Source organism: Dipodomys ordii, unplaced genomic scaffold, assembly GCF_000151885.1.
Source record: "Dipodomys ordii isolate 6190 unplaced genomic scaffold, Dord_2.0 Scaffold303, whole genome shotgun sequence".
Lineage (NCBI taxonomy): Eukaryota > Metazoa > Chordata > Mammalia > Rodentia > Heteromyidae > Dipodomys > Dipodomys ordii.
Window position 1 is genome coordinate 367,123 of NW_012267519.1, and position 13,726 is coordinate 380,848.

At 38.6% G+C, this 13,726-nt stretch overlaps 1 protein-coding gene across 2 annotated transcripts in view; it reads right to left on the reverse strand.

The window, feature by feature from the left end:
• Positions 1-3,074: 3,074 nt before the first annotated feature.
• The window catches only part of Bex2 (brain expressed X-linked 2), a 98,822-nt gene continuing 88,170 nt past the window's right edge, over positions 3,075-13,726 (reverse strand). The window contains exons 1-3 of one of the 2 annotated variants that reach the window (XM_013036601.1): positions 4,474-4,587; positions 3,981-4,054; positions 3,075-3,595 (exon numbers count right to left, since the gene is read on the reverse strand). In XM_013036601.1, the coding sequence (XP_012892055.1) occupies positions 3,213-3,590 (378 nt within the window). In that variant the 5' untranslated portion in view covers positions 3,591-3,595; positions 3,981-4,054; positions 4,474-4,587 and the 3' untranslated portion in view covers positions 3,075-3,212. Of the gene's footprint in view, positions 3,596-3,980; positions 4,055-4,473; positions 4,588-13,726 lie in introns of those variants that run through there. The other variant, XM_013036602.1, reaches the window with a different exon arrangement.

Below are 13,726 nucleotides of genomic sequence, written 5' to 3' on the forward strand. Positions count from 1 at the left end.
ATGAATTCTATGCCTCCATCAGAAAGAATGACATGTCCCCATTTGTTAGGAAATGGAAAGACTTGGGAAAAAATATATTAAGTGTAGTAAACCAGGTCCAAAGAAACATAGGTTCTATGATTTCCCTTATTTGCAAGGAAAAGGTAATTGTTTTAAAACGTGAGATACTATCTGTATTATTTCAATTTTGTTAGATTTTTACAAATCTACAAAGATCCAAAATGGATGCTAGTTATCATTTCTGGAATACCATTACATGTGTTATTTCTCTTGTACAGTTTCTTTTATTCATTCTACAAGTGTTTACTGGGCGTGCATCATGCGCTTAATGTCAGTGGCCAAATTCACATCTATAACTCAAACCTCTTTTTGTAAACTTTTTTTCTTTTTGTGAACTAGGGTATATCCCTAATCTCTCTGCCTTAATTTTTCCTGAATCTTTAGCATATTATGGAATGAATTTATCTACTACTTTTGTGAAGAATTGGCACATTAAAGGAAAAGAGGGAAGCTCACCACATAACATAAAGAAATTATATATAGACAAATCCATACAGATCCTTCGATATGGTTGCTATCTCAATGAAAACTTATGCCTGTTTTATTATTGTCTTTTGCTTACTTTCTGATGATTATTGCCTGAGTATTTTACACGGAGCTTGACCACTCATGTGGTATTCATTTAGATGCCCCTTTAAAACTAAGCACCATTAAAAGCTAAGGGGAACTGTTTAGCAGAGTCTTTTTTCCTAAACTAGAATCTTAAACTTGACCTTTTCTGGGGTAAACCTGGATTTGTCTGAACATAAAAAGGTTGTACATTTTCATATATATATATATATATATACATACATACATATATATAATCATCTTCTGTCATGGGCATGCTATCAGTTGACACATGAGCTTCATTTCTCCTGGTGAAGGAATTGCTGACTACCTTCTATGAGATACAGGCAGAATTCTTTTGTATTCCAATGAAACTTGAGCTAACCCTGACAATCAATAGTAAAAATTCTTTAATTATAACTTTCTCTGCCTTTTGAAGCTCTAGCCTTTCTATAAACTTCTGCTTTGCATCATTGTGGCTTATATCTTCAAGGCCTGAAAGAGGAGGAATTACTTAGGCTGAGTGTGCATGTGATTGTGTGCTATATTTCTTGCATCACCAAAAAAGCAAGATATGACTATAATCCTAAGGACTTGAGAGGAGGAAGATTATGAATACAAGGCCAACCTAAACAGTTATTGAGATCCTATCTGAAAACCAAAATAAAACCAAAGGAGTGGGATGATAGAATAGAGCATTGGATTCAATTTTCAGTGCTGCAAAAAAAAAAACCTCTCTTCATACATAAAATATGGGTTTTCTTCACCCGATAAGTAAACTCTAAGATGGTCATTGTGTCCCAAGATCTATTAGAATATAACTCCAATAGTCTCCTCATGAGAGCTTTATAAAGATCCCTATATTTAAGTAGCACGCATACACTGACTTGATCTCCTGGTGTTTCAACTGAATCTATAATAAAAATGTTACATTCATAGGTTTCAGGTGGAAGTGGGCTGGTATGAGAATTGACTGACTCAGATTAAAAGGAAACTGCTAGGCAGAAGTTCACACCTCTATTCCTAGATACTCAGACTGAGATTTGAGGATCATAGTTCAAAGCCAGCCTGAGCAAGAAAGTCCATGAGAGTCTTACCTTCAATAAAGTACCAAAAAGCCAGAAGTGGACCTGTGGCCCAAGTGGTAGAGCACTAGCCTTGAGGAAATAAAGCTAAGGCATAGCTACCAGGTCCTGAGTTCAGGTCCCAGGACAGCACACAAAAGAAGCTGTTCCCTCATTTATCATATATACTCTGCTGAAATGGTCAAGAGGTTTCCTGGAAGAAAACTACCCTTAAGGAAAGAACTAGATAAAATCCTTCCAAATTGCTGAGCAGAGAAACAATCTTTTATAGTACAGTGAGTATTCATTGGATTTTCCCCCTAAAAAAATCAGTGAGGGGGCTAAGTGTGTGGCTTAAGTGGCAGAGTACCTGTGTGAGGCCTTGAATTCAAACTCCATGATCACACAAACATACTCAAAAAGCACCAAATCAAAAGAACATTACATTCAAAGAAATCAGTGAAATTTTCTCACCTTGAAGAGTTGTAATCATTTATAGTGGTCCTAGGCCAGTATAAGAAGCAAGACCTAGTATAGAACAACACCCATGAGAGGAAATGAATGGGACACAACAGCAAAAAAGTGAAGTACTTACCCTTTATCCCACAGTACTTGATTACATAAAAAGGCTCACCTTAGGAACATCCCTTGAGTGAAATGAACTTATAAATGGGTGGATTATGAAAAGTTGAGAAAGCTCTAAACTATCTGGTTCATACAGCTGCCTTGGGAGGTGATTATTTTACCTTATGGGTGAGCATCATGATCTTCAAAGACATGTATAGTTTCTAAACAGCTCAGAGGTAAACTAATATTGAAATTCTGTCACAATTTTAGTAAATGCTGACAATTTCTTTAATAAAGTGGCTCAATTCTTTTAATATGTATTTCATAGTATTTTTTTAGGTCTAGAGACTTCTTACAAGGTATCCTCTAATCATCTTATTTTATTTTTTATTATCTTCAAGTAGTTGTATATGGTGGTTTCAATTTAATATGTCCATTATATGTGCAAAGCCTCTTGATCAGTCATCTTTTTATCATTCTCCCCATCTCCAACTTGTTTCCTTTCCTCACTCTATTTCACATATGTGTATTCAATATTATGACTGTATTAGTCCAAATTACTCTCTCTATTTTCTGCCCTCTCCTGTACTGTTTTGAAAAATGAAAATTTATCAACAAGAAAACAAAAATCTATTAATTCCACCACAGAGATTGACACTATTTGCTTTCATATTTATATTCTTGTATTTGTATATAAATAAAAGGTTTTAAGTAAAAAAGAGTACAGATTGCTTTTTTAATTGCTTTATTAACTTCACAATATATGATGAGCATCTCTCCATGCAATAGATAAATTCTCCTGCTAACAAAATTCTTACAGACGGGGTCAAAACACAACATTCAATTAGAAGCTGGTAATAGGAGATCCACAAGGAACATCAAAAGATTTACAAGAGTACATCACAAACATGTAGTTTTAGGAAGCAGGGGTCTCTCGCAATTAACTTGAGGGAACACATCAGGATTCAGGATTTAGGGCATAAGGCAAAACTCATCATGGTGGTCATGGTGGGGGGGGTCGGTGCTAACTGCCCGCAGACTATGGCTCAACTGCTTCTCCCTCAGCTTTTCCATGAGCTGTCTCACCTCCTCCCCAAACCTTTCCATGTTCTCTTCTCTCATCCTTGCCTGGGGCTCTCCAAGCCTATGCATCAGATCCCATCTATAGTGCAGGACGGGCTGCCTAACACGGAATCGCCTGCGATTCCCTCTAGGAACCCCGGCTTCTGAAGGCTGAGCCAAGGGCTCCTTTTTAGTAGCAACTTGCTCCTTTTCTTCCTTGTTTTCATTTTCCTGGTGAGTATTTTCCACATTGAGGTTCTGTATTGGTTTTTCCTGTTTGGACTCCATTGCTCCTAGGAGAAAAGGGACAAGAAAAGGATCTAAATTCTTAGTGGGTAGATCAGCACCGAGGACAGGGGCCCTACTATGCACCTTTCAACATTCAGACGACTGGATTTCAATGGCCTTTGGTAAATTTTATTCTCACATCTGAGTCCCTTAGCATCCTCTAGACGGCCCCCAGACCATGCCCCTCCCTTCCGAAAGCCCACCATTTTCCCTGCGGATCCATTTCCAGGCCTCTGCAGGAATCAAAATGGAGGACGGGGATGAGCTAGAAGGATGTGCTGGAATTGGGGGTGGGGATGACCTCAGGAGAGAATTCGCTACATGTTCCTTTCCTCTCCTGCCGCCGTCTCCCCCGCCCCCCTCCTTGCCAGAAGAGCCCTTCGCACCGACCTGGGCCTATCCTTGCTGTTTCCTCCTCCTCTGGATTATCGCTGCGAGATGCTTCGCCAAACTGCCCTGCAGACCTGCATAGAGCCAGATGGTGTAAAGTAGCCCGAGGAGCTGCAACCCTTCACTCCTGGTCTGCCTACCCTCGCCCTCATCCAGGCCCCTTCTCCACCTCCCCCGCCTGGCCCCCACCCTCCGCGCTGACCACCATTTTCTGCACCAAGAAGACCAGGAGGGGGCGGGGCGGGGCCGTGGGAAAAGCTGGCGTTCATGGCGCAGGCAGGTGTCTTCACAGGATCGCAGCCTCAGGACCGCAAATCCGCATAGTCCGGGCCCACCACCGTCTGCTCCGGCCAACGGCCGCGCCAGGACACGCGGGCTGCAGCCTTACCCGCTGTTTCTCCGCCAGAAGCGGCAGGACCTGACATGGGGGTCTGCAGGCGGGGTCCGTTCTCACCTTCCATCCCACCCCCGGGGTCCCCGCCGAATCCCTCACCTTCTCTCCTCCGCCTCCGGGACTCTATGACTTGCGCGTCCTCGGGACCCTCGGAGCAGGTACCACCGCTAAAGAGCGAGAGGCTGAGCCAATGCGAGTCGCGGCTGGCGTTGCAGCCGAATGCGCGCGTTCGTGCAGAGCGGTCACGTGGGGCCTGCATCCCAGCCAGAGGCTCCGCCTCCGCATCCTGCCTTCTCCAGCCGCCCCAAGCGAGGGCGGGGGGAAGGTGGGGGTTAGGGGGAGCGGGCAGGGCGGAGAGACTGGACTGCCTGGCCCATTGCACCAAGTCCTGGTCAGTGTCTGTCTGAGGGCTGGGACCTGTAGCTCTGCTTCTTTGTGTATTCCTGGCCTTTCTCTGCTGGCCAGGGAGGGGCAGTATCTGCTCAGAGGGCTGTTGATCATTCTCTCTTCTGTGAGCAATTGCTTATTCCTTCTCTGCTCCTAGGATACAACCTATTCCTCTTGCTGTCCTCTCAGCAACGAAAGCTCTCCATTTTCCACTCCATAAAACGTATGAGAGATGTGCACTAAGAAAAGGGTCTGAGTGCATTTTTCTCATTCTTGTTGCTTCCCTCTATTTTTATTTTTGCATGAAACAAAAAGGATATTTCTTAAGAAAAGAACAAAATAGTTATTTTTATTTGAAGAACAGGATTAAAGTTGGAATAAAATCCCAACCATCTGTCTTTTCTGCTGTCATTATATAAATATAGACTCTACAGGCAGCTGCTTTTTTAGAACTTGGAAAAAAGCAAGACAGCTGATGGCTCCTCTTGTGAGAGGCCCCTAGACATGTGATACTCTTCTAGGAGGTGAGCCAAAGAATGTAGTCCAACAAAACCTTGTCAGATTTTTCAGATGGAAAAACAAACTCCCTCACAAATTTCTGGTTAAAATGGCAATAAGTATGTCTGTATTTGCAAATTAAATTATCATGTATTTAGAAAACCCTAAGGAATTGACAATAAACTTATTGGACAATAAAACTAATAGGACTATTAGTTGAATGTTAGAAGGTTGCATTTATATGACACATATACAAAACAATTGTATTCTTATATGCTAGAAATGACAGTAAATTGAAAAGTATCACTTATACTTTTATAGCTTATCACATACATATTATGCCTTCAAAAACGTGAAATACTTAGAAATAAAATGTATACACTTAGAATAGCTGTACACAAAAACTGTAAAACTGCTGAAAGAAATTAAGACTGAAATTACTATAAAAATATCCATAATACTCTCTAAGGTAAGTATTCCAAATTAACCTATAAATAATGTATGATCAAAATCTCAGCAGACATCTTTGCAAAAATGGACAGACTTACATCGACAAAACCAAGGACACAGAATACAAAAAAGAAAACTCTACAAACCTTGAGGATTAAATTATATTTCAAGACAAGATGTTATGATAGATAAGTTATAAATGATCAGTAGCACAGAATAAACTCTGACACTGTGTGTGTGTGTGTGTGTGTGTGTGTGTGTGTGTGTGTGTGTGTGTGCTGGTAGGGGAACTTGAACTCAGGACTTAGCGCTCTCACCTGGCTTTTGCCACTTACAGCTGGCCTTCTAACCACTTGAGCACAGCTTCACTTCCAGCTTTTTGTTGGTAAAAAGGAGATAGGAATTTCATGGAGTTTTCTGCTCCAGACTTGCTTTGAACCATGATTCTCAGATCTCAGACTCCTCAGTAGCTAAGATTACATGTCTGAGCCATTGGTGCCTGGCCAGTATAGAATCTAGAAGTCGACATCAGATCTCAGACTCTTCAGTAGCTAAGATTACATGTCTGAGCCATTGGTGCCTGGCCAGTATAGAATCTAGAAGTCGACATCTATCTATCTATCTATCTATCTATCTATCTATCTATCTATCTATCTATCTATCTATCTATCTATCTATCTATTTAAATTAATTTTTGGGGGGGTCCGGTCGTGGGGCCTGAACTCTGGGCCTGGGTGCTATCCCTCAGCTCTTCAGCTCAAGGCTAGCGCTCTACTACTTGAGCCACAGTGCCACTTCTGGCTTTTTTTCTTTTTGCTTATGTGGTGCTGGGGAATCGAACCCAGGTCCTCATGCATGCAAGGCAAGCGCTCTACCACTGAGCCACCTTCCCAGCCCTAGTTAAATTAATTTTTAAATGATGCCAAGATAACCAATGGGAAAAGTATTCTCTTCATAACAAATCACACTGAAACAATTGGAAATTATACATGGTAATAAAAATAACCTTGCCTTTGGGATCATAGTCCTAAATATAAAATCGCAAATTCTAAAATTTCTAGAATAAAACATAGAGAAAGCAAAACCTACTATCTTAGGGAGCACAAAGATTCCTTACAATACAAAAAAGGCTCACAAAAGAACAAATGTAAAATTGGGTCTTATAAGAATAAATTTTACCCCTCTGTACAGTATTTTCATAATAAAAAGTAAAAAAAAAAGAATAAATTTTAAACTGCCCTTTAAAAATTTGGTTAAGAGCCAGGTGCCAGTAGCTCACACCTGTAACCCTGACCACTAAGGAGGCTCAGCTCTGAGGACTGTGGTTCAAAGTCAGCCCAAGCAGGAAAATCTATGAAATTCTTATCTGCAATTAAGCACCACACACAAAAAAAGCTGTAAGTAGAGCTGTGTCTCAAATGGTAAAATGCTAGCCTTCAGCTCAAGCCTTAGGACCAGCACACAAAAAATTCCATATATAAAAATTACATATATATATATATATATATATTAGAAAGACAGAGGATTTCATGTCATGTAGTCAATACTACTTGGAAAGCTGGACAGGAGAACAACTTGAGCCCTGAAATTTGAGGCGATTCTCATCCGTGAGACCCAATCCTTCCAATAAAAGTAGGACACTAGAAAATATTCATAATATATACACCTGACAAAGGGTTATGATACATATCGTAACATATAAAAAGAACTATTAAGACACAAAAGAACAATGTAACAAAAATCAGAAGATTGCAATTATCAAAAACATGTACAAATTGCCAATTAGCTCATTAAAATAGTTACAGTTATACAATCTGATAATCTCAAATTCTTTTTTTGTTGGTCCTGGGGCTTAGACTCAGGATCTGGGTACTGTGCCTGAGCTTTTTTTGCTCAACACTAGTACTCTTCCACTTGAGCCTCAGCTCAACTTCTGGGTTTCTTTTAGTGGTTGATTAGAAATAAAAGTCTCAAGGACTTTCCTACAAGGTCTGGCTTTGAACTGTGTTCTTCAGATCACAGCCTCCCGAGTAGCTATGAATACAGGAATGAACCACCAGTGCCTGGTGACATAAAGTACTTTTGAGGATACAGAACAACTACAACTCACATTCATCGCTAGTGAGAAGTTCAACCACTTTGAAAACTTTGGGACAATTTCTTTAAAAGTTCAGCTTTATCTGATTAAACTTCTGGGTATGCTTGTATGAAATACCACAGTGAGATCCCTGTGATCCACTAACACACGCTGACAAAAATAAATGACAGGAATAAAGAAGTGGACTTGTTCAGGATGTGAACACTAGTGGGAGGAAGAAGGGAAAATGGAAAGGGTGAAGAAGGATGAATATCATCAAGATACTTTATGTACATGTGTGAAAATGGAGCAATGAAGCTTGCTGAGATTGGCTTGGGGATGGAAGAGGGCATGAAGGAGAGCGAATGGACAGGTCAGAATTTAACCTCATTATACAACTAACTTATGAAAATGTGATAAAAGCTCAACCTACACTTACCATATTTCCTAGAAATTCTACTGTTAAGAATTTTCCCATCACAAATATTGACACAGAAATGTTCATGGCAATATCATCTATGATTTCCTCAAAGTAAGAAAATCTAAATATCTACCAAGTAAATGGATAAAGAAATCTTACATGGTGATACATTTGAACACAACTAAACAATAAAAAGGAACATGCAACTAACACAAGCAATAACCACTGTTCTCCCTACTTGTCTGAGGATTGTCTATTTTAGATTCCACATACAGCTGAGACCATGCCTTACCTGTCTTTCTCCAGTTCCATCCCTGTTATCACAGTTTCATTCACAGGATTTCACTCTTCTGCATAGAAGAAGAGTATTCCTCTGTGTGCATGTACTATATTTTATTTATCTAATTGTAAGTTGGTGGACATTTAGGTTGTTTCCATTCCTTGTTTATCTTGAATAGTGCTGTAATAAAAATGGAAGTGCAGGTGTTTGATTTCATTTCCTTTGGACATATACCAATATTGGGATTGCTTCATCATAAGGTTATTTTATTTTTAATTTTTTGAAGTACTCCCATACTGTTCCCTACAATAGCTATACCAGTTTGTATTCCAACTGACAGTGTGAAAGGGCTGAATTTCCTCCGCATCTTTGTCAGAACCTGTTAGCTTTTGTCTTTTGTGTATGAATTTTTTTTACTGGTATAAGATAATCTCTTTTTGTTATTTGAGGGTGCTTTTCTTGGTGATTAGTGATGCTGAGATGTTTTTCATATACCTGATGGCCATTTGTATATCTTTTATAAAAGAAATGCTATTTAGGGGCCAGGTGCCGGTGGCTCACGCCTGTAATCCTAGATACTCAGGAAGCTGAGATCTGAGGATCACGGTTCAAAGCCAGCCCAGGCAGGAAAGACCGGGAGACTCTTATTTCCAATAAACCACTCAGAAAACCGAAAGTGGTGCTGTGGCTCAAGTGGTAGAGCACTAGCGTTGAGATGAAGAGCTGAGGGACAGCACCCAGGCCCAGAGTTCAAGCCCCATGACCAACAACAACAACAAAAAAGAAATGCTATTTAGTTCTACTGCCTATTTTAAATCATGATATTTAATTTTTGCTGTTGACTTATTTGAGTTCTTTGCAATTTATAGATACTATTGTCTTGTTAAATAGTTTGAAAATATTTTCCCATTCTATATTGATATCTGTAGACATTCTATCCTACTCCCAACAAATGTGGTCCTGTTCCATGTTGTGATGTATGAGTTTGACATAGTGTTGCTGAAGACACAGGCCCCTGGCAGATGCTAAGCTGGGTCATCTGAACCTTATAGCCAGAACCTGCAGAGTTGCAATGGTGTTCTGAGGCCTATGCTAAAACTAGCAGTGATCCAGAGTGACACGTGATTCCATCTTGTTGGAACATATGCCTCTGCTGATATCATTCTTCTCAGAGAAAACTGCTAAAGCTAAAATATTCTCATAATTTTGGTGGGGGTAGATGTAATTTGATACTACAGAATAACTTGGTAGCACTTTAAATTCTTATATATGTTCATACCATTTTAGTAGCTATTTTACTGTTTGTGTTGTTTCACAGAAAAACATCTCAATGCCTGGAAAAATTCATACACAAAAATACTCATTGTAACAATAGAAATGGAAGAGTAAAACAATGAGAAAAATATGCAAATATCAATTATTGGATTTGAACTATTGCTTATAATATAGTTTGTTTCTATAAAACAGTAACAATGTACTTTAAAAGGGCATGTAAGGAAAATTTTTATGATTTGTACAGCATACTCAATAGGATTCAAATATATATGAATATACATGTATAAATAAAGAATATAATAAATAAAATATAGCCAACTCTTTTTAAATTTTTGTGATACTGGTGATCATACTAGAAAAACACTACCACTGAGCCACATCTCCAGTCTAATATGATTAAATATTTTATTTATAGTGGCATACAGCCACTAGAAATAAAAACACAAGCAAATACAAACTAGAATTCTAATTTTATTTTTCCATGCCATAAAAAATGATAGCCACTTTCTATTACTTCTATCACAGTTATACCTGGATGCAAAATAAGCTACCAAGACATAAAGAGACCCCAAACACTACTGGTCAAACAACACTGAATTTCTTCTCTCAGAAAAATGTGATTTCTCTCATACAAAATAGTCTAGAAGAATGAATATTAGCCACTTGACTTATCTACAGTATTAAGTGAAGTTTCCAGTACATTTTTGCTTTGCCACCTCCTAAATTGTGATTCTTTGTTTTGTGTGTATGCTGCTCCTGGGGCTTGAACTCAGGGCCTGGGTGCTGTCCCTGAGCTTTTCATGTTGAAGACTAGTAGTCTACCACTTTGAGCCACAGATCAACATCCAGTTTTCTGGTTGTTAACTGGAGATAAGAGTCTCACAGCTTTCCTGCCAAGGATGGCTTTGAATCATGATTCTTAGATCTCAGCCTCTGAATAGCTAGGATTACAGGCATGAGCCACTAGTACCTGGCTTTAAGTTGTAGTGTGTATATATATATATATATATATATATATATATATATATATATATGATGTTGTACAGAGGAGTTACAGTTACATGAGTAGGGTAACGAGTACATTTCCTAGCGAGCATTGTTACCTCCTCCTTTGTTTTCCCCCCAAAATCACTTCCCTCCCCAACTCCCCAACTCCTCCCCCCAACCCTGACATTGTAAAGTTCGTTTTCAACATAGTATCCTGTTAAACTGTGTTCTTATACTTCACCTAAATTCAAAAAGACAGGAAAGAGGAGGGAAGAATGTAGGCAAACAATTTCCTTTTGAAGAAGTGATACAAAATTTGTATGCTTTACATCTGTTTATATTCCACTGCAACAAATATGGACATGAATACATACTTGGCTATAAGGGAGGCTGGGGGATGTTAGTCTCACTAGTTGGTAATCAGGAACTCTTCTAAAACTTTGTGGAGGGCAGTCTGATTACTTAGAGGAAGATGAGAGAAATTGTCAGTGGGGAGAATTATAATTATGATTGTAATGTTACAATCAGTACCCATACTTTGGTACAACTGATCAACTAGAACGCATTGACATACAATTGAATATAGAGAAAATACAAAGTTTTCTCTCTGTCAAAGAAAAGAATCAACCAGGTGCATATCAGCATGGTAAAAAGTGAAAATTATCACCTTATATTTAATAACTGATACAGTTAAATTTATGCAACATTGATTATGTCTTTAGAATGAATGCTTAAGGATTTATAGGCTGAAGGGAGATGTATATTGTAATACAATTCTGTATTTTTAAATGTTGACAAATTCAGATTCAATGAGTTGGCAAAATATGGAAAACGTACTTAGGAAAAGTAGAGCAGATTTCCTGACTTCATTACATAAAGTACTTATACCAAACTACCTTAAGATAAAAATCATCATCAATACATACTTGTAAAGAAGGAGCCTGCAAAGTATAGGCAAAGTAATTGTAAGACATCACAGTTTAGGTTACTTAGACATGTCTGTTCATTCCTCTATGCTAACTTTAGGTCCTGATCATCCTTTGAGACTCAGATCAATGCATGTTTTGTCCTTGAACCATTTTTTTAATCTTGGGTCAACTTGACCATGGCCTTCTAGATACTACCTCCCTGACAGTCTGTCAACCTCTCCCTTTAGTCCTTTCTCTAAATGATCTCATGTGAAGGCATGCTCAACCAACCTAAAGAGCATAAATTTCTCAGATATTTAGAGTTTACTGCTGAATGGGTATTTCTGTGCATCTATAGTCCCTCAAAAGCAATTACTGAATCATGAGTGAATAAAGGAAAGGAGGATGAATGGAGAACATGGAAGATAACACATGACACATGACAATATGACACATCCTAGTTTTATAATCTGAGTTTGTTGCAGGCTTGATAATAACCAAAGATGTGGCCTTGGACATCAATATCTCTGAAGGGGAAGGGGAGCATGTGGAGGGAGGATCATCAGAGAAGGAGCTTCTCGAATCGTTCACATGTAAGATGATAAGCTCTGAACCAGAACAGTAAAAGATTAAGTTGTCATAGTGAAGAAAGGAAAGGCTTGCTGATTATGGAGATGTGACAGAGAAATAAAGTATAAGGTTTGTCCTTTAAAACATTAGTCATGAAATGGTAACATGTAGACAAGAGCAAACTCTTGTAGTCAATATTTAAAGCCCTATATTAAATACCTATGTGTCTTAATTGAAAGATATACATATATATATATATATAAAATGCACATATGTATCTTATACACATTACCATGCACAACACACACACACACACACACATATATACAGGACTTTTTTTTTATCTTTCCTGGTTATAAAAACTGAATTGGAAGAAGGATCAAGAGGGAACTCATATATGCACACACACTGAGTCATAGATAAATTATATACGACTCTGGACATTCACGTACTGAAGCCAAAGGAGGATATGCATAGGAGTGTTGACAAAGACTCAATAACTATGTGCAGATAGTCCTATAAAATTATATTCTATGAAATGAACTCCAAGAAAAGGAAACAAACATTTTTAGTTGCCATTGGTGCTGTTTTGGTTTTCTTTTCCTTTGTCTTATTTGTTGTTAGTTTGTATTTGTGAGGGTAAGAGAGAGCACACTAAAGGCAGAACAAGGGTAAACACAACAGTGATACTCACTAGACACTGTGTGAAAAATGAACTGGATATCTTGTGGGTGGGGACCAGAGAGAAAAACCTGGTGAGAGGGAAGGAAAGGGAGACATGGTTCAAAAAGAATTGTATTCATTACCAATTACCTTATTCATGTAACTATAACCCCTATCAACCCTATATCAGCCCCTATAACCCCAATATCAACTCTACAAAAACAATAAAGTAAAAGAGATGGGAACTCAATAGCTACTTGCTGGATACCATGATATCACGTTTCCCTAAGCTTCCAGTAACATTAAGCATCAGCCTGAATCCTAAAAGAGAAAAAAAAACAGGCATTATGTACCTCTTTTTAAAAAAAACCCATACCATCTATTGATACAACAGGATGAAACCCAAGTAAACAAAAACCCCTGGACATACTTGCCAATTTTCAGAAACTAGAGGAAAGAAGATCAGATGGACACACACAATAAGTAGGCAATAAGAAAAATCCAGAGTTTCTCTGGGAAGTCAAGCAGCACAAGTCCATCTAAGGACTTCGTAAGGAAAAGTGTAATAGAAGAAAATCCATCAGATTAGTAGAGCCTTTAAATATATGTAAAAAGTTTAAGTGGGAAACAATGTATATTGTTCAATATAAAAGTATTCACGTGTTTTTATTTCACTAACTACATTTCTAATGTTTCTGGGTTGTATTTTTTTCTTTTTCTTTCTTTTTTTGGGGGGGCTCCGGTCATGGGGCCTGAACTCTGGGCCTGGGCGCTGTCCCTCAGCTCTTCAGCTCAAGGCTAGCGCTCTACCACTTGAGCCACAGCGCCACTTCCGG